The 26,369-nt window shown below is 42.3% G+C and overlaps 1 protein-coding gene across 1 annotated transcript in view; it reads right to left on the reverse strand.

The window, feature by feature from the left end:
* Positions 1–25,125, reverse strand: part of LOC104028047 (protocadherin alpha-C2) — a 50,242-nt gene extending 25,117 nt beyond the window's left edge. Inside the window, 3 exon segments of the mRNA XM_075715820.1 lie at positions 10,538–10,632; positions 12,876–12,945; positions 22,612–25,125. Of these exon segments, the coding sequence (XP_075571935.1) occupies positions 10,538–10,632; positions 12,876–12,945; positions 22,612–25,125 (2,679 nt within the window).
* Positions 25,126–26,369: the final 1,244 nt, after the last annotated feature.

Here is a 26,369-nt window from a genome sequence, read left to right on the forward strand (position 1 = left end):
TCCAGCCTCCTTGATAGCATTTGTTGTGGGATGAACTGCTGCTGTTAACTGTTTTGCTCTGGTTACCTTTTGGTAATTGATCCTGACACTGCATGCTGAGCTGGGGCATGCAGGCTCTGCACAAGGTCCCGTAGTGTACACCAAGTCTCCCCTGCTTTCTCTTAACCTGCCCTACCTACCTGTGCAAGTAGAAGCAGCACACTATTTTTCTCAGCATAAACACACAGAAACAATTTCCACAAGAACACAAAGGGTTTGTGTTGGGGTTTTTTTCTTCTTAATTAACCGATTTATTTTGCTAGCTGTATGTGCATGCTAAGAGGGGATGCTTTTAGGGGTGGGTGACAAATTATACAAGACAGGAGCAGAGAAGCTGCACTTAAATTCATTCCCTCCACAGTCAGAGCCTTGATTTTCTGAGAATTAAATCCCCATAATGAAGGGGTTGCCTTTGCATGCTGCTATTACTGGTTTACATCTCTCATTACACTCTCTGAGTGCACTCAGGTAATGACCGAATGAGTTCAGAGTTTAGCTCTCAAAGTAAATTCAGCATCTCTAGGTCAATGTTGCATAAATAGTCAGAATGTGTGATGGAAAAATATGCACAGTATTGCAGTATTGCTTTCTCTGCTTTGTGCAGCCCAGTTCTATTCTGGCAGTCCCACTGAAGCAAGGATACGGCAGAGATCATGGGGGTGCAAAAGAGAGAAACATAATGGACATGAGGAATGTGAAGCAGCCTCTGCCTGCCTCTTTAAAAGCAGGGCTTGTGAGCTGCTAAAGGTCTGACATCGCAGGCAAAGGGTCTGTAAGCATAGCAGCAAAACATGAAGGCTGAAACAATAATCACAAAGTGTTCAGGAAGCCCTGACCTCACGGGCTCTCTATGGCTCAGCAGGCTGGAGAGGAGCAGGGAAGGATGCCCCAAAACAGGCTCACAGCTCTCTTATTCTTTGCTCACCCCTGCTGCAGTGAGAGCATTTGGGGTCAGGTGGGTGCTGATCCAGTCCTCAGGATCGCCACTGAGCACTCTGTGATAAGAATAATTTTAATTTTTCTGCACCTTGTTTTTTTCCTTTTTAAAACAGGATAATGATCATTCCCTTTCCTTTGTGTTCCCAGACTTTGTCTGCTCTGCTCATGTAAATCGTAAGTTCCTTAAGGCAAGGCTTGTCTTTTGCTATTTGTATGGGCTTTGTGTAGTGCCATGTGACCTGAGAGGCATTGCCACTCTACAACATTAATAACAGACACTGAAGCAATGCCCAGTTACAAAAATAAACACAAGAAAAGTACATTCATGACCCTTGTGTACAGCAAAGTGCTGCACACAGGCAGACATCCATTAGGGGAAGATGTAATACCACAGAGTGGTCTGTACTCCCTCAACCTCTTTTCTCCTTCCATCGCTTGCAATATAAATACATTCTAGATCAAAATTTCTTAGAATTGCTTAGAACCTTCCTTATTTTATCTACCTATTTTCTATCAGATAGTGAATTGTATATTGCAAGAGAGACCAGGGTTAAAATTCCTCTGCGATCATGAATGTGATAGATTGTTTTAACATTTACATGACTATATTTTTTTTTTTAAAGAAAATCTAAAAAGAATAAAACTAAGCCCACAGCAGTAGAGAAAGAGAAAAAAAAACCCTAAACCACACACAGAAAAGGGAGGCACATCAGGGAGAAAATAAAGCAGCTGTAAGCTCCTGTGGAAACAATTTGATTATGATCAATCCCTTGAAGTAGTGACCAGAAAAACACTTGTTTAGCTTAAAAGTTCTGACAAGATCACAACCCAAAGTAGTACAGCTGCAAATGAGTGATTTTTCTATTTATTTATTGAAACCTGTGAGAAAATAATAGGGATGGGAATCAAAATCCATGCCTTCTGTGTAGCTACAGAATATTACCAGCAGGCATGCAGGACAAACCCCCTGGTATTTTTACCAACATCACAAAGCAGCACATGCCTAGAGCAATAGACAAGTGAAAAAGTTGCTTAGATTTGAAAATCTTTATTTTATTTACAAAATAATTTCCTACCAAATGTCTAGGAATCAGCCGCATCATCTCACAAATCTATTTTTTTGTATGAAGCGTTGTGCCCCATTCCCCCACGTTTTGCTTAGTTTGGGGATATCATTTGGGGTATGACTAACTTCTAGGTAGTAGCTTAATCAGGGTGGGAAACCTGATAAACTAGCTGGAGTTTTTGGTGTTTGATTCAAAAGAGTTAACAAACTATTGGCCATTACAGACATAACAAAATTAACCATAATCAAAATCAGGTACTTTTCAAAAGATGTTACTTTGTTCTTAAAACAAAGAGTAGAGTTAGTAACAGCTATCAAATGAGAAACATTTTTTAGGTGCAACTGTAACTTCCCTTTTGAGGAAGCGAAGGAAAGGATGAATTAAGTAGACAATGAGTTATTGTCATTAAACTTTCTCCTAGCACCTAAATACAGAAATTATAGCCAGCCAGCCAGCTAAACTGCTTGTGTAAAACCTCTTACTTTATCACTCCTTAAAATGACAAAGTCTTGAGCTGCAGCAACTTTTGTGTGCAGTTTGGGAACACCTGCTTCATATTACTCAGTCACAGAAAACCACTAGCCTTTTGCTCCTGTTACTCTTATTTTATTCCAGGTTTTAGAAATGTTGCAGGTCTCCTGTGTTACTAGTACCTCAGATGGAGCTATTATGAACCTTCATTAACCTTCAAGAAATCTGCATTGGAACAATCACCCCACGTAGAGATCAGAAGTTGGACATGTTCATCTCCACTTTGCCCAATTCAACAACTGGCTCCAGTCAGGGACAAATGTGGCCCTAATCTAAATGAAAGCGCTGCACATGCATAGGCACTTGACTAATTGACAAGATGCACAATTGCATTCTGCATTGCTTGGGGTTAATGAGAAAGGTTAATTCCTCTCATAAATCTTTGCAGCAGGTGGAATCAAGAATTCTCCACAGTATATGAAGACATAAACTCTCTGAAGACCATTCTCTCTCATAGTCAAAATGAAAACAAATATATATTATATACAACAAATATATAATATAATAGTCAAATATATCAAGGCAAACAGACCACACGACTTTGAAGTTTGCAGAATTAGCCTTTTTCAAATTCTGATGAGTCCTTTTTTTTCCTTACACTGAGTCTTCAAGGACTAAGGTATCACACACTATTAAATCTCTCATCCATGTCCTCTAATTTACTTGGTACACTCCACTGAAAAATAATGGACCCCATGATAAAGATCACAAATGCTATTTCAGGTCAGTCATAGGTTTTTTGGAGCTAAGAGGAAAATAACAAAATAACAGAAAGTAAATTTATCAGTAGCCAAATCATGACTGCAGTTTCTGTATAATATAATCCATCTTCCCCTCCTTTCTTTGCACACTCAGCAGAACAGAAACCTAAACCAATCTATTTATTTACCTAGTCCTGGCTGCAAATACTGAAAGCCTAAAGTGCTGGTTCAACTATAGTTTGCATGTGGTGAAGCAGACGATTTCCTGGTCAGTTCCTTTTAAAAAATAATAATCAGCATGTCAAGCTGCATCTGTCATAAAAATATTTACATTTTTGACCTTTTTTTGAAAAATCTTTCTGATTTCAAAATGCTTAAGCCCAAGCAGCATCTGAAATTCTCAGCCCTCCCCAGTTTCCATCAGGCTGTCAGAAATTAGAAGCATTTATCACAAAGAATTCTTAGTTCAGTGTGAAATATTGAAAAGGTGATGTGCGGCCAAGCCAGTGATCTACATTTCAGCATTCCTGGAATAACGATACAGAGGGGAGACACAGTGGACAGATGAGCAGGAACAGACCAGAGTCATTAGATGAAAGGAAAAAACAAGTTTTGAAGAGAAATAGGGAAGAGAGAGGTTCATACTTGGCAAAACAGATAGGTAACAGGAAAGAGGTGAAAATGGAGGAAACAGAAGGGGAAAGCTGAAGATCAGGAAGTACACAGGGAGTATCCTGGGAATAAAGCATACTTGGAGTAGAGGCAAAACTGAGGACTGTGCATCACGTTGAAGGTCTTAGCAACTAGGTGGAATTAACCTGAGAATTCCATGACCAAGATCAAAACATAAGACAAAAGGAAGGGATTTAGCCTTATATGGTCTGAGCAGATTATTTCTATTTCAGTATAGTGTCCTTGTTCTGCATCTAAATAAGAAAGCTCACAGGATTTCCTTCTCTGGACTCTACTGAGCTGGTAGAGATACTGCATCTTTAAATAATGATTTTATGGGGGTGATTTTTTCCATGATTACAAGAAGCTGTGAACCAAATCTCTATGATACATTACTATATAGGCTTAGGAACCAGTTAAACTGCTTATGACCTTGGGAATTTATTATATCACTGATTTGAAGACTAATTTTCATGACAAACATGAATAACTTGGCTGTTCTGTATTTTCCCTATTTTCTCCTTTAAAAATATTACTCATATTATTACAGTGGTTCTTAGACCACTTAGGTATGGTTCTTAGAGCTGGTATTTTTATATCTAGGTATTTCTGGTTTTGAAAGTTGGAATTATGAATTTTCATAGAAAAATGGTTATTAATTAAAATAAGTATAGAGGATACAGATGTGCACAGCTGCATTTTCTAGCTCCTTCCATTTTAAACAGCTACAACATTCTGCAACAAACCAAGATCCTAGTTTTGTATTCTGGGTTGCTAATTAGTTATTATCTTTTACAGCTTTAATCAATGGAGTGCTAAAGCAAAACCAGACCAGTGTTCTGTGTGGTCATTTGTAAATCAACCTTTCACAGTCTCAAAGCAGCAGCACTTTTGGCCCCTGCACATTCTTTTCAGTGACTGCTTTACAAGTGTTAATTAGCCCCTTTTTCTGTAGATAAGAAAAGTCATTTGAAGAAGGTGAATAGAAACTCGTTGACATTTAAGAAGAAATTGTTCTCCATTTACAACCACAATGTAAAGCTATACCATATGAAATATGTTGTACCTGAGGTCTTACAGCTCTTAGTTATTTTCTTAGGCTCTTTCTCTTTAAACTGAATTTTTAGAAAAATATTTCAGAATCCAAGAGACTTGTGACAGTATTGTGGTCCCCTGTGAGCTTTTACTGGAGTGTTACGCCTGCTGAATTTCAAGAACAGTGTTTGTTGCAACAGAGTGTCAAACTAAAAAAAAAAAATATATATCATTCATTCCCTTCTGTGCTGATGTTAAATGGACTCAAAGACACAAAGAGATCAAATGATTATTCCATGAAAAGAACAACTAAATTCAGTGCAGCTTTCTGTCCCCCTCATCACAATCTATTACCCAATCTCAGTGTGCCAATCTTCTTTCCAGTGACCTATGCCCAGTAGTCACTTAAGAGTCTACACTGTGCCATTTCCAATGCTATCTGCCTCCTGTAGACCTAACACCCTTTTCCAATTGTTTCCCTCTTCCAGATCCTCTGTGTTCACCTTCCTATTCCAAGATTTTTACTGGTGTGCCCCCTCATGTCCTTAGATTTCTCTGCTCAGATCTCTCCTGCTTACAGTAATGCCCCAACTCTCACCTGGGCCATTCTCATACTGTTCTGTTGGAAGAAAGTGTCTCTTTCTGACAGAATGTTCTTATTCAAGTAGGATTTATTTGACAAATTATTCTGTGAAACACAGAATTGTGTATACCACAACTTATATTAGACAATTATAATAATTTCTTCTCCTATCAAGGCATTCTTGGACATTTTTATTAAAATCCACACAAGCATCTGCTTTCCCTTTCTTCACAGCTTGCCCACAGTCATTCAGTTCACAACACTCTATCCCAAATGAGCAGCACAAAACTCACTAGGAAGACTGACTTTACCTTTCAGATAATTTTGCTTATTTGCCATATTTATAGTTGCTTCTCATTTAATTTTCAGTATTTGTCACTTATTCTACAGCCCATGCCCCATCTGCATTCCGGCTGACTGGAGCAGGAAACATTCTCTGACAGCAACATAAATCTATTCCAGAGCAACTGTAGTTCCCAGCATAAAACTTAAGAGTCTCTACAGTCTTTCAGAACAGTCTGAGAGTATATGGGCATGGCATATCCCTAGCTAGCATGGCATGTGTAAAAAGGTCACAGTTAGGCAGGAGGTAAGGAACAGCAGGAAAAACTGAATAAAGAGAGGAAAGCTGTGATAGACACAAACTTCAGAGGACAAACGTTGAAAGAGTCAGGCTTGGGGTAATGGGAAAGAAGGAGCTATATACATCTTTGTATAAAGATTTTAGATACACGCACAAACACACATATATATTATATAGACATACATATATAGCATATACAGTCCTCTTCAGACCTAGAGCTGATCTCTGGGTTTCTTGGTTATAATATTCTCCTGCCTTTTCAAGTAGCTATGAAACCCACAGCTAACCTGTCTTTCCTGCATATTTCTTTTAAGGAATAGCAACCAATATTACTACTGCTGTTTACCTGGCCAGTTCAAGGGATAAACATATGCACCATGAATGTCAAGCATGAAGGACTGCCCATGTTGAGATCAGTAGATTCTCACACAGTATAATTGCTTTTTTCATAATACTGTTTTAAAAAATCAAGGCTACTACCTCTCTTCCCCAGCTAATTACCTGGGAAAAGGAAACAAAAATGACATACATACTCAGAAGAATGTTACCACTGCAAAACTAGAAGCATAAAATTAACATATTTTAGGATTACATTTGCCTATACAACCTTAATTCAGTCCCTTGTGCATGTTTGTAAGGCTAGACACTAAAATCCTAGCTTCCTTGAAGTCAGTAGGCCATTTGCCATGGACTTCAGAGATGCCAGTGTTTCACCCATGGTCTTCACCTACATGCTTCCAAATTTCAGATGCAGATTTTTCCATGAGGTCCTTTCCTCTTTTATTTATGGAGTTGTCTGAATGAAAGTATTTTTTTCCCCTCTATATATGTGGTGTGTGGCCCAGTGCCTTATTTACTGCACATGTGTAAAGCCTACATTGAATAAAGGATTTAAAATTCCTCATGGCTGTTTTTCATCACAAAACCTTATCATTCTCCTGAGTCTTATATGTGCTATGAATGCATCTTTAGACTGTTTTGTGAAGCACTTGCATTACCAGGTCTGTTTTGTAGACTGGAACCCGGAGCATAGAGAAGTACATACGTATTTGTCTAATGCCAACTAATTCTAAGCTCTGAACCATGCATAGGTCTGATTTATTCAGAATCTTCGCTGTTGCACGTTTAGAGCAAAGTTTCTGTTCATCTTAGTTTCTATCATGAGCTCCCACCATTTCTGCAAATCAAGCTCCATTTATTCCAAGTTAGGCATCTAGAAAACAAAGTTCACTCAAATTAGCGGTCACCTATAGAAAGTCTGATATAAGACAAATCAGAGATATAGTGCAGAAACCAGAACTATGTCTGCATTTTCTGGACTCACTATATAGCAGGTGGGGGACAAATGAGATGCCCCAGAGAGCTAAACCCAATGCTACCCTCTACCCAGAGGGAGTTTGAGCCTTCTTGTCCCACCTCACTTGGAAGTATCCTGACTACAAACCTACAGACTGTTGGACTGGTGCATAAGAAAATGCAAAGACAATTAAAAAATGAATCAAGATTCACTGTCCCCTGCATGGGTGAAATATCCAATAAAGTCAATAGAAACATTGTCAGTCAAATGACGACCAGGTTTTGCTTGGGGAACATGTATTTGCTGAAACATCATGTGATGTTCAAGTACAGCTATGCATTAGGAATTAAGGATTTACTGATTTAACACTTGACTTGCTCATCCTTCTTAAAGTGTTCCTATGACTTCATCTTTGAATGCTCTCATTGATTAACTCTCTGAATCTGTCTCTGTGAGGCATCTTATCCATGGCTTTTGTGGACTGTTAAATTAAATGAATGGTTTAGTGAGAAACTGATTGGGATTAATCAATTGACTAAAACAACTGCATGGAGAATGTGTGCACAGAACAGGTTTGGAAGTGGTTTCTAGTAATCAGAAGTCAAGACCTGCAGCTGCCACCATGTGCTGATGATAACAGAGATAACAAATAGCTTATCTAGGAGTTTATCTGGACACAGGTGCACTCCACTCATATGCAAATGATATGTCAGAGGCAAATGGATTGGTTGACTCAATCATCTGCAATTGACTATAATGAGTTGAATCTCTTCTGAAAAGCATCAGTTGTGTATGTTAACCTGATGAAAAATATTACAGGTCTTGAACCTAAGCCAGAAAAAGAAAGAATCACTGAAAGATATATTTGTGGGAAACTGCAGAGAGGAGTCTAAAACAGTGGTAGCAAATTGGTGAAAATGTGATGCATGATGATCTACTTAAGCTATGAGAATTAACACAATCATTAATCCTAACTGAGATTTCCCTATGAATCGCCTGTTTGCTATTAAGGACCAGGCATATCTGTAGCTTTTGCTTACAAGAGAAGAATATTACCTGAAACCCACTAAAAAAAGGGCTAGTTAATGTTATGTCAGGGTCACTAATCCCTTGGGAGTAGACAAAGACAAAACAAATGAGTCTTCATTGTGCAGGAAAAAATATTCATTTATGAGGAACCTGATTCACAAAAATTGGATTTAAAGGTAGCTGTAACTAGTGTGGATATTCCATAATGCAATTTTAATTAGTCACATTTTCCTGTATGGCAGGAAAACTTCCTGTTGCTGAAGATACTTCTTGAAACCTGTTAGAATACATTACCTAGAAATAAAAACCACAGAGAAACAATGATCTACAATGCTCAGCCCAAGGGCCAAAGTAAACAGCCTTGGCACTTGGACTGTCACCTCTCCAGCTGCCTAGCTCCATGGGGCCTCCTGCCAGCTTCTCCTCTCACTATGCCTTACACTTTTCTCCACCCTACATAGCCACCAACATAGAGAGCAGCATGTGTGACAGGGGTGCATTTATTTTACAAGTGCCTCATTGCATGGCCATGGAGGGAAAGAGCAATAAGAGCCAAGGATTACTGCTGCTCCTCAAACAAAAAGATGTTCAGGTTCCCAAAGTGAGTCTAAAATGTTAAGACTCAAAAGGGACCCAAATGCCAATGGACCTCATCACAAGACACGACCATCCTATCTTTGCATTTACATTCAGGTACTTAGAAATCTGCATTACCAGCATGGAAACATCTGGGTGAATATTTGCATCCATACTGAACTTGGTATAAGGTAATACACTAAGCGCTCAGTCAAGGATGATTAGTGCAGCTGAAAAGCCTGAGGGAACCCCTTGTAAAGGTTAGAGTGTACCTGTGGCGACATTTTCAAATGCAAGCTCAACAATTACATGCCCTTCATAACATGCATGAGCCGTGTCTTCCTGAAAAGCCTGCAACAGAAGGAAGAGCACACAAAACCCAGGTAATTATAGCCTAGGGGCCCATTATATATTATATTAATTTCCAAATCTGTTTCTGCAGACAACCCTTCTGCAACACCAGTGCAGGTTTTGCTGGGCACCATTAATTCACAGATATGTTGTAACTGTGACTGCAAATACTGAAGTTGCTCCTCCAAGGGAAAATTTTGTACCAAAAATTATTAAATAAAGCAGCTCTCAGATCTTTTCTGCTGGAGACCCCACTTCTCGGCCTTTGACCTGCCTCTGTGGTATGAGCATCACTCCTCATTTGAATTTCTGGAGGACTCAATGCTCACAGAACTGTCATACAGGGCTTACATCCCTACTCAGGGTATCCACTCACTAAGTTGACAGCTTAGTTTGGCCATGACTGAAACCACTGATCACACCAGTGGCCGGCTGCTCCATTACCTCTCTGTATTATTCCTGCTCCAACATAAAAAGTGAGACTATTTTATTGCCTGCACTGCAAAAGATACAGGCAATTTTATTTTCTTAAATCAATGAGGACCTTTTGCCAATTCTTATTGACTGTTGTGTAAGTCATCAGTCAGTGACTGAGTAAATGAAGCTATATTCTAAAACGTATTTTTGGTCATTTATTTTGACAAGCAAATAGTAGTTTAGTTTCCATCACCGTGTACTAGTGCTAGCAAAAAAAAATAGGTCTTATTTCACCACAGAAAATGAGAAGAGACATTCAAGGAGACTTACTAGGTTTGTAAAAATTACAAAGGGACAACTGATAACCTCCTACCCCAGTTTTACTGTTCTTTTGAAATGGAGGGCAAATCAGCTCTAGACCCAAGCATTTTGAATCTGAAAACACACATCAGAACTAAAGGCCTTTCACTACACAAAACAATAACCTCTAAAGGCAGGGTAGAAGCTGGAATCAAGGACTCTTATCTCCAGTGCTCATCAGAGACTGAATAAAGAAAAAGATGTATTTTATGCTTTATTATTCCACTCTAGATTCCACAGACTAATTTACAAGAACTTTACTCAGAGACAGAAAACAGAAGAAAAACTAAGATGGAAGCATTAGGAAGTCTACTTCAGTTAACATTAGTTCCTCACATATATTCTGGATTTTCACACTCTTACCTGGAGTAGCACTGGAGACTGTTGGCCACTGCTGATCAGGCCCTCCTGGTCCTCCACGTAGGACTCCTGCCTCCTCCATATGCACAGCACTGAATAAGTATATATCATAGTTAGATTATACAGTTCCCCTCTGCCCTGGGCTTTATAACATTTCCTTTCTTGCTGCTCTTTAAAGGTCATAACTGTTTGTTGCTCTGCAACTACTACTATAGTATTGCATGATGCTAACAAATTCTGCTGGAGCATTGGAGAACTAGCTATTTTGACTTGCAAAAGTTATCTTTGATTATTTACTAAAACACAGTTGTGGCATAATTTATAAAACAAACATACCTGCAGGACACTTTAGTTTCATTGACTGGAAGTTGCTAACAAGGAAGTTACACACCTTCTTTGCTGTTATGATGTATTAGCATTAAAGCAAATGATAAAAAGCTGGCAGAGTTAGTTCTGAAATTTTGTCATTATGCTGCTTCATCAGATCCCACTTTCCTGGGTTACTGCACGCTTCTCGTGAGCAATTCAGAAAGAGAAATACATTTTCTCAAATGCAGAAACTAACACAGCAAATTTTACAGTGTCACATCATGAGCACTTGGCCTTGAAAACACCAATTTTGCTATTAGCCAGCAACTCAAATGGAAGGAAAAGAAAAAATCTGCTACTTTTAAAGCAAAACTAAGCACATATTTGTGTGCAATTCCTTAGAGAAACAGGATTCTGTGACTCTGTCCCTCCTCTCAGCTCCCTTCCACACTCCCAGTTGAACTTAATGGGCAGTTTCAACCAAATGTGTCAGATGTCAATGGTCCTATGGATACAAAATTTCTACAAGTTTTATTAAAAATTAGCATCTTATGAAAATCATCAGCTGGGCAGGTCACACTTGGTCAGAACCTGAGATTTCAGGTAAGGACAGGGGCTGCCAATGTGACAGAACAGAGGAACACATACAATTTCCCAGAAAGGCTTCATTAGTTCCCCTGCTTGTGGGATGAATTGGTTTAAATGAGCTCTGACTTTTCATTAATTCTTCAAGTAACTTCAGGCAAGATCTTGAACACTGTATAGAAACAAAAGCAGATCCACAGGATTACGTTGGGAATATACAAGAGCAGGCCTGACTCTGAGGACTGGTAGATAAGATGCTCAGGTAGACAGGAACAGTCCTGCTTCAGGATCCTGCTCCCCAGACTGTTTATTCATTTTGAAGCAAGCAGTCAGGGATTAAAAAAAAATAATAATAATAACAGCAGGAATATAAAAGAAAGAAAACAGTTTGCCCAACAGGCCAGAATCAAGCTTGCTCCTTCTTCCTTTCCTTCTGGTCCCTGAGGTTTAGGTTCCTTTTTACACAGCAGCCCAAATTCAGCTGCAGAGGTACACTGTGCCCTCACCCACATGAAGCACAGTCTCAGGGGAGGGACAGTCTTAATCTGAGTTTTGGACTTCAACCTTATGAAGACTCTTCAGTCGTGTGGATAATGGATAAAAGGTCACGACTATAGTACCACTGCACCAACAATTTTGGGAAAAGCATATCATCCTGCACTTTGTAGTGCCACTAGGAACTACTGCAGCCTTATAATTGCACCTAAACCTGTAAGGTAGTCTTATTAATCATGTCAGATTACACCTGAATATATAACCAGTTTTCTAATCTGCTCAGGAAGGGAGAGCAAAGATATTATTTTATTTAGGCTCTACAAAACCAACTTTATTAGAATTCCTTTTTTCCAGGTGTACTGAGTAGCAAATTATAGCAGACACTGCTTGTGATGTTAGGCAGAGGACTTTCAAAGATGTCTAAAGAGATTTGGACACAGCCTCACTTTTCCTTCTTTGAAAATGCATCTCATGTCTTCAAAATGTCCTTTAAACTGTGTTAATCATCTTGATTGCACCACATGGTTAATAAACTGACTGCAGAAGCAGCATACTTTTTATGGTAACGAGAGACAAGAAGATGGAAAACGCATCAATGCTGCAGTCTATTGAAGCATATCAGCATAGATTATTACTAGGAGCTTTAAAGTAAACAAAAAGTGTATAATTACAATTAAATAATTGGAGCAATTATACCTTGACAGTCCATGTATAAAAAGGCAGGAGGCAAACACAAAAACCCCACAGATCTATGGTAGTATAATAATAGCATAAAATGCAGTCCGGCTGAATCTGTAACACTCGGAGACTGGAAGCGACAGCAGCAGAACTCAGGTGCCTTCCATCTCGGTGTACAGATATCATCAGTCTAGGACATCAGAGGAGCAAGACAACTTTGTCCTTTTCACAGAGGACAAAGACAGAATTCCCCTTCATGTGGGGAAACACCATACCTACCTTTGCATTCCTGCCCTTAGGGATGCAGAGTAGCGCCAGTCAGGATTGGGGTGTTTTGGCTGTAGAAACAAAAGCCCAGGATAATAGTTGTTAATGTATGTTAAACATGCTGAAAAGCATATGCATCTGACTAATTTTGTCAGAAGAGTCTATATGGAGCTACTCAATTTTTGTGAACATTCAGAACTTGCCAAATCCTTCTACAAATCTAAAGAAACTTTGAAATGGACACAGAGATTGTCTCTGTAACAAAGAAACTTGTTTGCATGCCAAGGCCTTTGGCTAGAGATGATCTCTGTGGAATGACATCTAATGCTGGAAACTGGTGGACAGTTATTTCATACATTCATCAAGATTCTGGGCATAGGAAAAAAACCCATCAGAAATCTATAATACACTTTTTTTTTTTTTACCTGATAAGCCAAGGAAACTTGAAATCCTGCACTGAATAGCATCTGCTTGACAATGTATAAAATATAGCCCACTGTGAAGGGGATATGTGGGGTAGTCTGCTGTGAGGTTTCTGCTGGCATTTAGTGTACTGCAGAGGACTGCACTAGATTGTATCAGATTTGCAGATTGCAGCAAGTCTTTTATCAAAGGCAGACATGTTCTTTCATAATACCAAGAACTACTACATTCTCCATATTCATGAGAGGGCATAAGAGATGGAAGGGGAAAATAGCCAGCAATACTCTTTGACTAACAAACCTCAGCATATGCTGATCTGCTGCAGAATGGCTTGCTAAATAGGGAGATAAAGAAATCCTCTGCTGACCAAAAATTGCTCAAGAAAATCTCTTTTGCATTGTCAGGGGACTATCACAATAATTTTCAACTACAGCCAATGAATGCAAGCTCAGGTCATTTAAAATTAAGCCCTGAACACATAACAAGGTTATTTCTCAGGATTCTCAAGACATTATTCTGTAGGTGATATTGCAGCCAGTGCTTAACTTCAGGCACTTGAATTCAAAGAGAGAAGTTATGTCCAGAAACATAATGGACTACGCTCATTCCTGGTGTGTCTTGTACAGTGCCAAACACACAAATAATATATGACAGTAATGGTTTAATTCTCTTCAAGCTATTGGAGGCAGATCAGAAATGAATTTTGTCCCATTACTTGAAAGAGAAGAAGAAAACATTGAATATTCTGAATTATTTAAAGACAACTCTGTCTTTCCTTGTGAGTTGTGGGGTGTGCTTTTTCCTGGATCAATGGGTTTTATTCAAATAAAAATGTAGCAATTACAACTTACGCTATCACTCTATCACCATATTTCCCGGGTCCAGCATCACTCAAGAGTTGCTCTTGCATGATGCACATGCTAATATTCTTTATGGTCTGAGTTACACAAAAGGGAGGAGGCTGCTATTTGCAACCACACATTAAACATCTGTGCTAGCAATTTCCTTCCCATTTAGCCCCCTGTTCTCTGGCATGCTCAGTTTCTGCTGTGTTCAGCAGAAAGTGGCTTGATAAGGAGCCCATTATGCATGGTTTCACTATTTTCTGATTCATTCCATTTTGGCCATAGTCCCAGGGATGTCAAAGCAACTCTAAAGTCAACCATGTTGTAACAGTCAATGAAAGAGGATAGAAAATAACACACCCTGATCAGACCCTCTCCTGAGTTTGCCTTTCTTGATGTACAAAGGGTGCTGACACCAGAAGATTTGGCTTTTCCTCTGCTGGGGATTTTATTATACCAGGGGAACTGCTGGACTGGGAGTGGGGGGAAAGCCCCTTTGCTCTTTTTGCAATGGGAGAGGCGCAGGTTACTAATTTGTACAGGCTTATACGCAGTGTGAGGAGGAGGAATCTTATCACAGTCCCAGGCAAAACACAGATGAAGTGAGATTACACCAAAGAGCTGAAAAAGTCTGACATGAGTTGGGTAGGAATGAGAAAAGAGAAAAATGGCCACTTGCTCAGAGCATATAGATTTTTGGGTTTCAGCTGAGAGCTTTCCAGCTCTTGGCTAGAAGACAAAACCCTATGTTTTGTTGCAGTGGGAACTTTCAGACACCAGATCATAAATGGGTGATGATGGCAGGAGAAACTCATCAGTGAGAAATTCATCATTCATTGACTCCACATGCACAGACCAACATTTACCATGTCAATATAACAGAAACAGCAGCAATTAGGAGACTGTGGTATTTTCAAAGGTTACTATACAGAGGCTGTGGCATCTTGTGGCTACTCCCAGACAGTTCTCTACTTGCTATAACTCTTTAGGCAGAGCTGTAGTACCGCCCTCAGAGGAGCAGAAGAAGGAAGGAGGGGACAGGATTGGAAAAATATACTCTGGAGATGCAAAGATCTATTGCCACAGTTGACTTCAAGACACTTTCAGAGGCTGGGTTTTTTTTGTTTTTAACTGTGAAAAAATCAATGTCTGGGACTTCTCTACTTTTTGAAGTCTTCACAGGAAGAAGAGGAGGAGGAAGCAGCTGGGCAGCAGTCTGCCTTTGTCTAAACCTATTATCACCCAGTTTTACTGCATGTGCACTCCTTGACTGGGAACTTTCAGACCTCAGCAAGAGATGCACCTTTATCCCACACTTGTGTTATCACAGGCTAATGTCCTGCAACTGGCAAAATCAGTGAAATTCCAATTTTGTCAGTGTAACTGGCTTCTCCTTTTGTTCTGCTACAAGCTATAATTCTTTAAGACCCTCTTTAAGATCTCTTAAGAGAAAAGTTGTTTCAATACACCTTTAAATGAGATTGGGCAATTACAAGTGAGAAAAGCAAGAAAGCTTGACCAATAATAGAAGTGACAGCATAGTAGAAGCAGCAAACCTGTTCAGTAATATCTTTCCCTAGTTCAGATGTAGCAGTGTTGCTTCTTATAGATCCATCAGGCATTCACAGTCTGCATGCATGGGTCAGCTACAAACAGTCCACCTTTACCAGACCACTTACTGAAACCTGCTACATTGACATGTGCTGTCACACAGCACACAGTCACTGTGTCATGACACAATATGGTCCATCTCAAAGTAAAGCAGTTTCTTCAGCACAGTCCCAGGGACAGGAGTCTGCACAGCAGCTGTTAATGGGCTCCTCTGCAAAGCCCTGTCCCAGGCTTTGCTGTGAGAAGTTTAGCTGTGTCATAAATTAGCACCATCAGGACAAGGTACAGCTGGCCAGGAAGCATGAGTACAGAGAGGAAGCACAAAGAGAATACAGACTCTGAAGTGGTCCAGACGCCTCCCAGTTGTATATCCCCATACTCTCACTATGTCACACAATGCTGATGAAGATAATATTGTTCCTTTTACCTTCCCAGCTCCCAAGTCATTACAAGACCCTTTTTATCACATGCCAGCCCATTCTACTAACTTTAAGGTAATCTTAGCCCACCATTTCCCTCAGAGATTTTTGGAGGTCATGTATCAAGTTCAGGGGTCCTGTCCTTATCACTCATCAACGGAGGTGAGGGAAATCACACGATCCAGCACAGAAGTAATCAACCATTCCCTGTGTCTCTCATCATCTGCTTTTTCTGATTCATTAACAGCACACATCATCATAGTTGTGAGATGAGTCAAAATTTGTCCAGGTGCCTACAGAAGCAGTTGTCACTGTACTAGGTGAACACCTCAGTTTGCTCCTGCTGGTTCTTCCAGGCACCAGGGTCACATTCTGCCAACCACATAACCACAAGCATTAATGTGACTAGTCATAGACAACAAACCCTATTTGAAAGTCTGATAAACAAAATGAATGTATAATATAAAACAGAGCCCCCTTAGTAGCAAAAAAGCTCATGCAAAATTTCACAGGGTTATTTTCAAATTGCACAGCATGGGTTAATTTAAGAATCATTTCATTGGTTCTTGGAGAATAAATTTAGTTGAAAATACATTGTTACAAACATTTTGCTCAGTTGACTATTTTAGCTAATACTTTAACACAGTAAGGATCTGTCCCTAGTATAGAAGGAATTTCTAAAATTTTGTTAATGTTGTCCTGATCCCGTATTCATGAAAATCAATGCAAAGCCTACCATTCACTTCAGTGGGTGTTAGAATAACGGCCTGCTTGAGGTAGAGAAGTGTGAATCAAACATTTACAAACAGTTACCAGATGATGAGACTGCTAAAAACATCCCACTCCACATCCCACTCCATTCCTATTTTCACACAAATGCACACCAGAATGACATAAGGTATATTTATCAAATATATCCACTTTGAAGCAATAATAAAAGGCCTTTTAGAACCCCTGACTGCATACAGCTCTGCTTATTTTCCAGTGAGACAATGCTGACAGATGTGGGGAAACGGAGACTTCTATTCCTGATTTCCTTCTGTAAATGTTTAGAACTAATTTGATGTGGAGAACAATCTATTTATAGACTGAACATGTGTTTTCCTTATAAGAAATCAAAGTGGAAACTGGAAAAGGGTGTAATTCAGAAGCCCAAAGATTTTCTTCCTGGCAGTGTTCATTTGCATTCCTAACTCTGAGAAAACTAAGGTGAAGGGAACAGGCAAGTGCATAGAATCATAGAATCACAGAATGCTTTGGGTTGGAAGGGATCTTTAGAGATCATCTAGCCCAAACCCCCTGCAGTGACCAGGGACAGCTCTAACTAGACCACGTTGCTCAGAGCCCCAATCAACCTGACCTTGAATGTTTCTAGGGATGGGGCCTCCACTACCTCTCTGGGCAACCTGTTCCAGTGCTTCACCACCCTCATTGTAAAAAATTTCTTTCTTATGTCTAGTCTAAATCTATTCTTCTTAAATCCATTATTCCTTGGCCTGTCACAACAGGCCTTGCTAAAAAGATTACACCCATCCTTCCTATAGCCCCTCCTTTAAGTACTGAAAAGGCCGCAATAAGGTCTCCCCACAGACTTCTCTTCTTCAGGCTGAACAACTCCAACTCTCTCAGCCTGTCCTTGTAGGAAAGGTGCTCCAGCCCTCAGATCATTTTTGTGGCCTCCTCTGGACCCGCTCCAATAGGTCCATGTCCTTCTTGTGCTGAGGGGTCCAGAGCTGGACGCAGTACTGCAGGTGAGGTCTCACCAGAGCAGAGTAGAGCGGCAGAATCACTTCCCTCGACCTGCTGGCCACGCTTCTTTTGATGCAGCCCAGGATTCTGCTGGCTTTCTGGGCTGCAAGTGCACATTGCTGGCTCATGTCCAGCTTTTCATCTACCAGTACCCCCAAGTCCTTCTCTGCAGAGCTGCTCTAAATCCACTCATCCCCCAGCCTGTATCAATACCGGGGGTTGCCCCATCCCAGGTGCAGGACCTTGCACTTGGCCTTGTTGAACCTCATGAGGTTCACACAGGCCCACCTCTCCAGCTTTTCCAGGTCGCTTTGGATGACATCTCATCCTTCTGGCATGTCAACCACACCACTCAGCTTGGTGTCGTCTGCAAACTTGCTGAGGGTGCACTCGATCCCACTGTCTATGTTATTGATGAAGATGTTAAACAGCACCAGTCCCAGTACGGACCCCTGAGGGACTCCACTTGTCACTGGTCTTCATGTGGACATCGAGCCATTGACCACGACCCTCTGGATGCGACCATCCAGCCAATTCCTTATCCACTGAACAGTCCGCCCATCAAACCCATATCTCCCCAATTTAGAGAGAAGAATGTTGTGGGGGACCATGCCGAAGGCTTTACAGAAGTCCCAACAGATGACATCCATTACTTTTCCCTTGTCCACTGTAAAGTACATTTAATGAGTTCCAAGAGAAGGAAAACTCCTCTGCTTAATACTGGATGCAAATTTCTGCTGGCACAGCAGTAAGCATCAGACCGAGTCTGACTGCCCTGATTCACAGAGCACTGTCTCTGCTTAGCAGAACAGGTTCAGATGCTGCCACTAAACAAAAGAACAAACATTTATAGTTAACCTTTACAATGTCAGTGGGGCTGGAGAATTTCCTACAGGCTTAAGTTCTTGAACTGAGACTGTAAGATATTCCACCATTAATACCTTTAAAGCCTCTATGAGAAATCTCTTGGAAAGACTGCTCCAGACAATGCTGTGGGTTTGCTAGATTTAGACACTTCATAACATGCTTGCATTTTACAGCAGTATCAAGATGTGTTCAACTCAAATGTTGTTTGTTTTTTTCCATGTGTTTAGCAAGCTGGTTTTGAAGTGCAAAATAGAGGAAGAGCCAGCAGCAGAGCAAACAGACGTAAAACTCAAAGGAACCCCTGGGTCTTACCATCACTAATGTGCAGCTTTTGTTCTTTCTGAAAAGCGTGCATAGACCACCATGCAAATTCATTTACAAACATCACATGAAACATTGTATTTTGTCAGCTACATATGTCACCACACAAAAAAGGGTACAAGGAAATGTATAATCAGAAGAGCTGGCATCTATTTCTATCAAGTATCCAGACTGCCCACTCATCATTAGGAATGTGCCAGGCTGCGTTCTGGGGCAGAAAACTTCAGTTAAAACATATGTTGGTTTGATTGTTATTCCCTGCATTGAAGGGAAAAGGTTGTCATGAGATGCAAGACATAATGAGTGAGCTTAATCACACAGAACATTAAGAACAAGACAGGATAGATGAAAAGACAAACCAAGGAACAAATACTAACTACTCAGACACCACTTGGAATCTTCACAGGCATATGAGGAAAGGGACTCCAGACTAAAGCACCGAAACCTTTCGTGAAAATGATGGATCATCACTGCAGCAGTGCCCAGTAAAAAAAAAAATCACATCTTCATGCACCCCCTTCACACCTGCATGTACCCTTCTTTTGAAAGGCAGGAATCCAGGCTGCCCATAACCTTACACAGTGCCAGAAATGAAGCCACAGTATTTTGCTATCTCTATATTTTGCCTACCCTGCTTGCCTTGTCACCCTGCAGTAGTTATTTAGCTGATGAGACAGCAATACCCATTAACCTCACATTCTGATCCTTATCACCAGACTCCTGCCAGCAATAACTGTTTCTAAGTGCAGCTGAGTTAGTACATTTCTTCTTTTACAAAACACCCTTGGTTTGAGATATTCTTATAAATCTATAAAGGATCATACAGGCAAGCTGGGTGAATGCAGAAGCACAGGCTGTCTTGCAGAAACAAGCTGCCATTCCACCATCTCACTAGCAGGACAAGTCAGGATAGTCATACAGGTGTCAGAGCTTCAACAGATACAAAGAATTCACTACCTAACTTTAAGGCACTGGGTTTTCCCTTCCACTGCACCCTTCTAATGACCGAATGAAGTCAGTCAGAACTTAGTGTAAAGTAATTATTAGCACTTTTGACTTCATTAATAAATATGAAAAGGACTAAGACCTTATTGCACCAAATGTTACTGAGATTAATCCCAAATAACTTTGAAATATTTTTCCTCTCACTGTATAAACATTTGCGAAGTATTAGCCTCTGTGAAACCCTATGTATGATATGCATGCATAAAAGCCCATTCACCTGGTTCCATCCTCATCACTGACTAATACCAGATCAGTTTCCAAAAACTGGAAAAAAACCCCAAACCCAACCAAAAAAAAACCAAAAAACCCAAACCTGTTCACATTATCCAAAAGTAATGTAGACATCACAGATTAACTTTCTAAATCAACGCAAGGACAACGATGTCTGTTGCTGTGCTTCACAGGTGAAGGCATGGGCTTCTAAAGACTGATTAAAAGTTCACTTTAACTAAAAAGAGAAACACAGTTCTCTGAAGATCTAGTAATACAAAGATCATTATCCTTAAAAAGTAGAATTGGTGTTGCTAAGCAACAGATGGCATTTTAAGTGCATATGCTGAGCTTGAAACAAGAGAAAGACAGGATTTTACAGCATGTAATTAGCTAGGAACTAGTAATCAGTGAATACCATTACATTCACCCATTTCTTATGTACATCTTTATAGCATGTACTACCACAGGACAGTTTAAGAAGCACAGACCTAAGAAAAGAATTTGTGATGAGTAGAACTTGTCAGAATTTCACCTCTTTTTATATCATACAGAACTATTTGAATAATCGATTCCTCTTTTGGATCATAACTCCACAAAGGCAGGCATTCATTAGTTTGTTCTATACATTTTTCTATGTACTCCATGTACTCTATGTACATGTACTCCAAGTTTGGGCTGGCTTTGCTGCCACTGTTTGATCTGCACTGGTGTTCAAAATTTGCTAATTCATTGCATTCAATGGAGCAACCCCTAAAATGAGATAGGAATCTGTCTGTTAAACTAATTTCCTACCGGTCTTGCATCCAAAGTGAAGCCATTTTCAATTATTGCTTCTCTTTTTTTTCCCCAGAAAATCAGATTTAAGGTGTATATTCCACTCTGATTCTTCAGCATACATGCTTATAGAGTATGTCTCATGTTCCCTCTTATATCAAACAGATTCCAGGCATTTTTTAATACTCAGAAAGATTTTAAGGTACAAAAACTGTATAGAAAAAGAAAAAAAATACCTCCCCCATACCCTGCCACTGTGATTTATAGGAAAACACTGCATTAATTTTAAATGGATTAGTTTTGAATAGATGATCATTACTCTCTAAAAGCATTCTTAAGGACTGGCAAGTCTTCCATAAAATTTGAACATCTTTGTGTAACTAAACAACAGTTGCAAAAGATGCTAACATCTTCATATATGAACAACTATAAAGAAATAAGTTATATTTCTGTGGCAGGAATACACAAGTCAGGCTCCTTTCTATCCCACCACAGTTACTCCCCTAGCTTTCCCACGTCTGGAGGCATAGCACACACTAATGTACAAACTGATCTTATGTCTGCCACAATTGTAGGGTACAAACAATACATAGTAATTACAAAATTTTCCTTTTGTGAACCAGAATTAGTCTCTCCTGTGAGTGCTTCTCAGCTTAGTTCCAATATGTGTAGAAAGGAAACTACAGTGCATGCAAACCACACACTAACTGCAGACTGCCTGTATGCTAGCATAAAGCAACCATTAATTCTTCACTGTGGGAAAATATTGAAAAGGTTAATATACTGCTGGTCAAACCATAGGCATTAAACAATTTTCAGTAGCAACCCAGCAGGTTAGAAGTTGTCACACTGTATCATAACAATGGTAACTTGCTGTAATTCTCTACAAAGAGGTCACTGGATTGTCACTGTCCAGAAAACATGAAATGTAGCATTGGGTATAACAAACATTATCAAAGGAGGGATTGCAGTTTTCAGACAACTAAAGCATGCCGACATTAGTAAGCAAAGCATATTATTGCAATGATTTAAATTCAACCGCTTTGCCTAGGTATGAAATCAATGAAGTAGCAAACATCTGTAACTGCCATAAAGTAATGTAATGATTTCCAGGCTAATCACTTTTTAAAAAGTTTTTTCCTGCAATATTAGTTTTAACATTAAAACTTTAAGACCACATATGTCACTCCCTAGCACTCTGTGGCAGCAACCAATTTTAGATCTGTAAGAGAAAAGGGAAGGAGGCAATACTCTATACAGCATACACTGCAAAAACTAAGCAAATCTCAAACAGATGCATATACTGAACTTACCAAATGGACCCTGAAAGTCCCAGTATTTACCTAGAAACAAAATGCATTACACATATTAGATTCATTAGCACCATGTTTTGTAGCTGTCAGTGAGCCCAAAAGGTAATACACTTAACCTGAGTTTTCCAGTTTGAACGTCTGCTTAAGTACAGATTTGCTCAGAGCACTGTGCTGACCATTTATCAACGTAGCCTCACCTCATTAGGAGTAATGGAGTCATTTTTAAATATGATCAGGTTTTGTGCACTCTGCCCACTCTGTCCTGTCAGATGCCTCTCAGTCATCACTGCAGAGGGACCAGTAGTTCCTGCTGGGCCACAGGTATTGTAAAACATAAAAGTGTCACTTCCTGATCCTGCAGTTAGGCATGCCTTATAGCAGTAGGTCTTAGTGAGAGACCCATTGCCCCTCACTTCAATGAAATGGGGTTGTACTTTTAAACCATGGGGCAACCTAGCATCAATGTTGTTGTTGGCCTGCTTATACAATTCAGCAGGGCACCGTTCTCTGACCCCACAGAACCCTGCACAGCAGGAGTCCCCATACAGACTATATCTGTAGCACTTGATAACAGTAAGCCCAATGACTGTGAAAAGGAAAACGAAGGAGATGGCGCTCAAAGCGATAATGAGATAAAGAGTGATCTCTGAGTAATTGCTTGGACTTTTAAAGTGCCTTCTTGTATCAGGGATGATTTTGGAAACTTTGTCCACTACGGCAACAGTGATGGCTACTGATGAGGACATCGGTGGCTCTCCATTGTCTCTCACCTCTACCGTCAGGTTGAAAGTAGGTGTGCTGTCCTCCCCCAGTTTGCGAGTAGTCCTAATCTCCCCAGTATGGAGCTCTACCCTGAACAAACCTGGATCTGAGGTTTGCACCAGGTGGAAGAACAACCAGGCATTTTGTCCTGAGTCCCCATCAATGGCTATAATTTTGGTTACCAAATATCCAGCATAAGCCGAGCGTGGGATCATCTCCAGGGCTGCTGAAGTGTTGGTTGAGGTAGGATACAGAATCTGTGGAGCATGGTCATTCTCATCCACTACGTAGATGTGGACAGTGACAGTGCTGCTCAGTGGTGGGATCCCGGCATCCTGAGCCTGGACAACCACCTGGAACTCCCTTAGTGTCTCATAGTCAAAGGACCTGACAGCATACATGTTGCCACTATCAGATTTAATGGAGACATAGGAGGCAACAGGTAGCCCTTCAATCTCCCCATCTAGTAGAGAATAGGATACATAGGCATTTTCGGCAACATCTGGGTCAGTGGCTTTGGTAGTGCACAGCAAGACCCCAAGGGGGTTGTTCTCAGGGATGTAAACCGAGTACACAGGTTCTTCGAAGTGTGGAGGATTGTCATTGATGTCAGAGATCTCCACATAGATCACCTTCTGGGAGGACAGAGGGGGGCTTCCAGAGTCAGTAGCCGTAACTGTGATGTTGTAGGCTGCTGCTTTCTCATGGTCCAGTTTGCCGTGGGTGATCAAGGTGTAGGAGTTCTTGAAAGAGTTGAGAGTGAAGGGGAGGCCAGAGGGAATACGCAGACTCACCTGCTTGTTCAGCCCTGAGTCCTGGTCAGTGACACTCATCAGGGCCACCACAGTTCCTGCCTTTGCATCCTCTGGCACTGGGCTGTACAAGGAGGTCAGTACCACCTCAGGAACATTATCGTTGGCATCCACAATGTTGACCAGCACCTTGCAGTGCCCAGCCATAGAGACAGGGCCCTGATCAGTGGCTTGCACATAGATCTCATAGGAGGATGCCTCTTCATAGTCCAAGGTACCATTAACCCGTACCTCCCCCGAGTGTGGGTCCACACTAAAGAGCTGCCTCACCTTCTGTGGGGTGTAGCTGCCAAAGGAGTAGATCACATCCCCATTGGAGCCCTCATCGGGATCTGAGGCATTGAGTTTGACCACTAGTGTGCCAGGCAGGGCATTCTCCAGAAGGCTCACAGTGTAGGTGGAGTGGTCAAAGGCAGGTGGGTTATCATTGGTATCCATAACTCGCACAGAGATCTGGGCTGTACCAGACTTGGGGGGATCCCCACCATCCACAGCAGTGAGCACCAGCTGCTGCAGGGCACTCTGCTCCCGGTCCAGTGGCTGTTGCAGCACCAGCTCCAGGAGCTTGCTGCCGCTCTGAAAACCTTTAAGGTCCAGGGCAAAGTGGTGGCTGGGGCTGAGCTGGTAGCTCTGCACAGAGTTGGTGCCGACATCAGGGTCCTGGGCACTCTCGATGTGGAAGCGGGCCCCGGGCAAGGCGGACTCACTGATCTCCAGATGGTAATCCTGGCGGGGGAAGCGTGGCGCATTGTCGTTGATGTCCAGCACCTCCACCTCCACGTTGTGCACCTCGATGGGCTGCTCGATGACCAGCTCCAGGCTGAGGAAGCAGGTGGGGCTCAGCTCGCAGAGCGCCTCGCGGTCCATGGGCTCCCGCACCAGCAGCGCCCCGCGGCCCAGCTCCAGCTCCAGGTACTGCCGGCCGCTGCCCGAGGTAAGCCGCGCTCCCCTCGCCGCCAGTCGCCGCGGATCCACGCCCAGGTCGCTCGCCACGCTGCCCACGAAGGCTCCGTGTGGCAGCTCCTCCTGGACGGAGTAGCGGAGCGGCCCGCCCGCCGCCCGCCCGGCGCACAGCCCCAGCAGCAGCAGGCCCAGCACCACCGCCCCGCCGCGGCTCCGCCGAGCAGCCGCCGCCATGGCCGGCGGGGGGTGGGGAGCTGCCGGAGCCGCCTCACCCGGCCTCACTCCCCGCCGCCGCCGCCGCCGCCCGGTCGCCTCATGCGAGCGGCGAGCAGCAGCCGCTGGCCGCTTCCAGCCGCGCCGCCGCCCGGTCCATGCTCGCCGGCTGCCCTAGACGGCGGCTGAGGGAAAGAGAAGAAGGAGGAGGAGGAGGAGGAGGAGGAAGGAGGAGGGACCGGGACTCGCCGGATCCGCTTTCTCCTGCTCCAGCTGCTGCGCGGGAGGAGGCGGGGGAGGACGCTAAGCCGCGGCTGGCTCCGGTTCAGCACCTGGGCAGGGAACAGCGACACGGCTGCCGGCGGGAGCCGCCCCCGCGCGCTGCTGCTGGCGGGACCCCGCGCTGCCCGCCCCGCCGCACCGTCCTCACCCACGTGTTGCGGCCCCTCGGTGAGCCGGGTGGCTCTCGCCGCCGAGCCGGGAGGGGTGGGGATCCCGCCCCGCCACCTCCCCTCGTCTCCGCCCCGGTTTGCTGCTGAACCTTCGGGGGCGCGGGAAGGGCCGCAAACAGCCTGCACTTCTGGACCTGCTGCTGCAGTGCTAAAGTACATCCGCTTGGGAGGGTTAAATCAGCGCAGGGCTCCGAAAAAAAATGGGCCTCCAGCCAGGTCTAGTGCCGTCTGTGTGTTGCTGCAGTATGTTTGACGGCCTCTTTCTTGGAGACCTGCCCCTCTGCTCCCTCGGAGATTCATCCTTGCTGCAGCACCATCCCTCTGCCCAACCCCTGCGGGCTCCCTGCCCCACTTCCACCCTCCTCCCACTCAGGTCCCTCTCGCCCTTGCTGCAGCCGCGTGCCCCGACAGCAGCTCGGCTGGTAGAATTCTGCAAGTCACACCCACGAGTTATGAGCATTTAAGGTGGGCTCCAGTTTCTCATCCAATGCAACAGACAGGCTCAAGGTGATCAAGTGCAGCTGGAGAGAAGATGGAGAAATGCAACACAATCTGTTTTCCAGTTAGTTTTTTTCCTCCTCTACCCTGGTGATGGAGGACTGACAAAAACCAGGGCCACGAAATTGAACAAACTCAGCAGTGGGGATGAGGGTGCTGCAGCTGCAGTGAGTTTTACCCCAATGCCACAAATTGTCCCAGGAAAGACAATAAACTTAAGCATTCATTCGTACAACCCCTAAGTCAGTAACCTGACGTATTTAATGAGACAAACCACAGGACATAGTCCTCCAGGGATGCATCTATGTTGTACCT

The sequence above is a fragment of the Pelecanus crispus genome, chromosome 8 (genome assembly GCF_030463565.1).
Source record: "Pelecanus crispus isolate bPelCri1 chromosome 8, bPelCri1.pri, whole genome shotgun sequence".
Classification (NCBI taxonomy): Eukaryota; Metazoa; Chordata; class Aves; order Pelecaniformes; family Pelecanidae; genus Pelecanus; species Pelecanus crispus.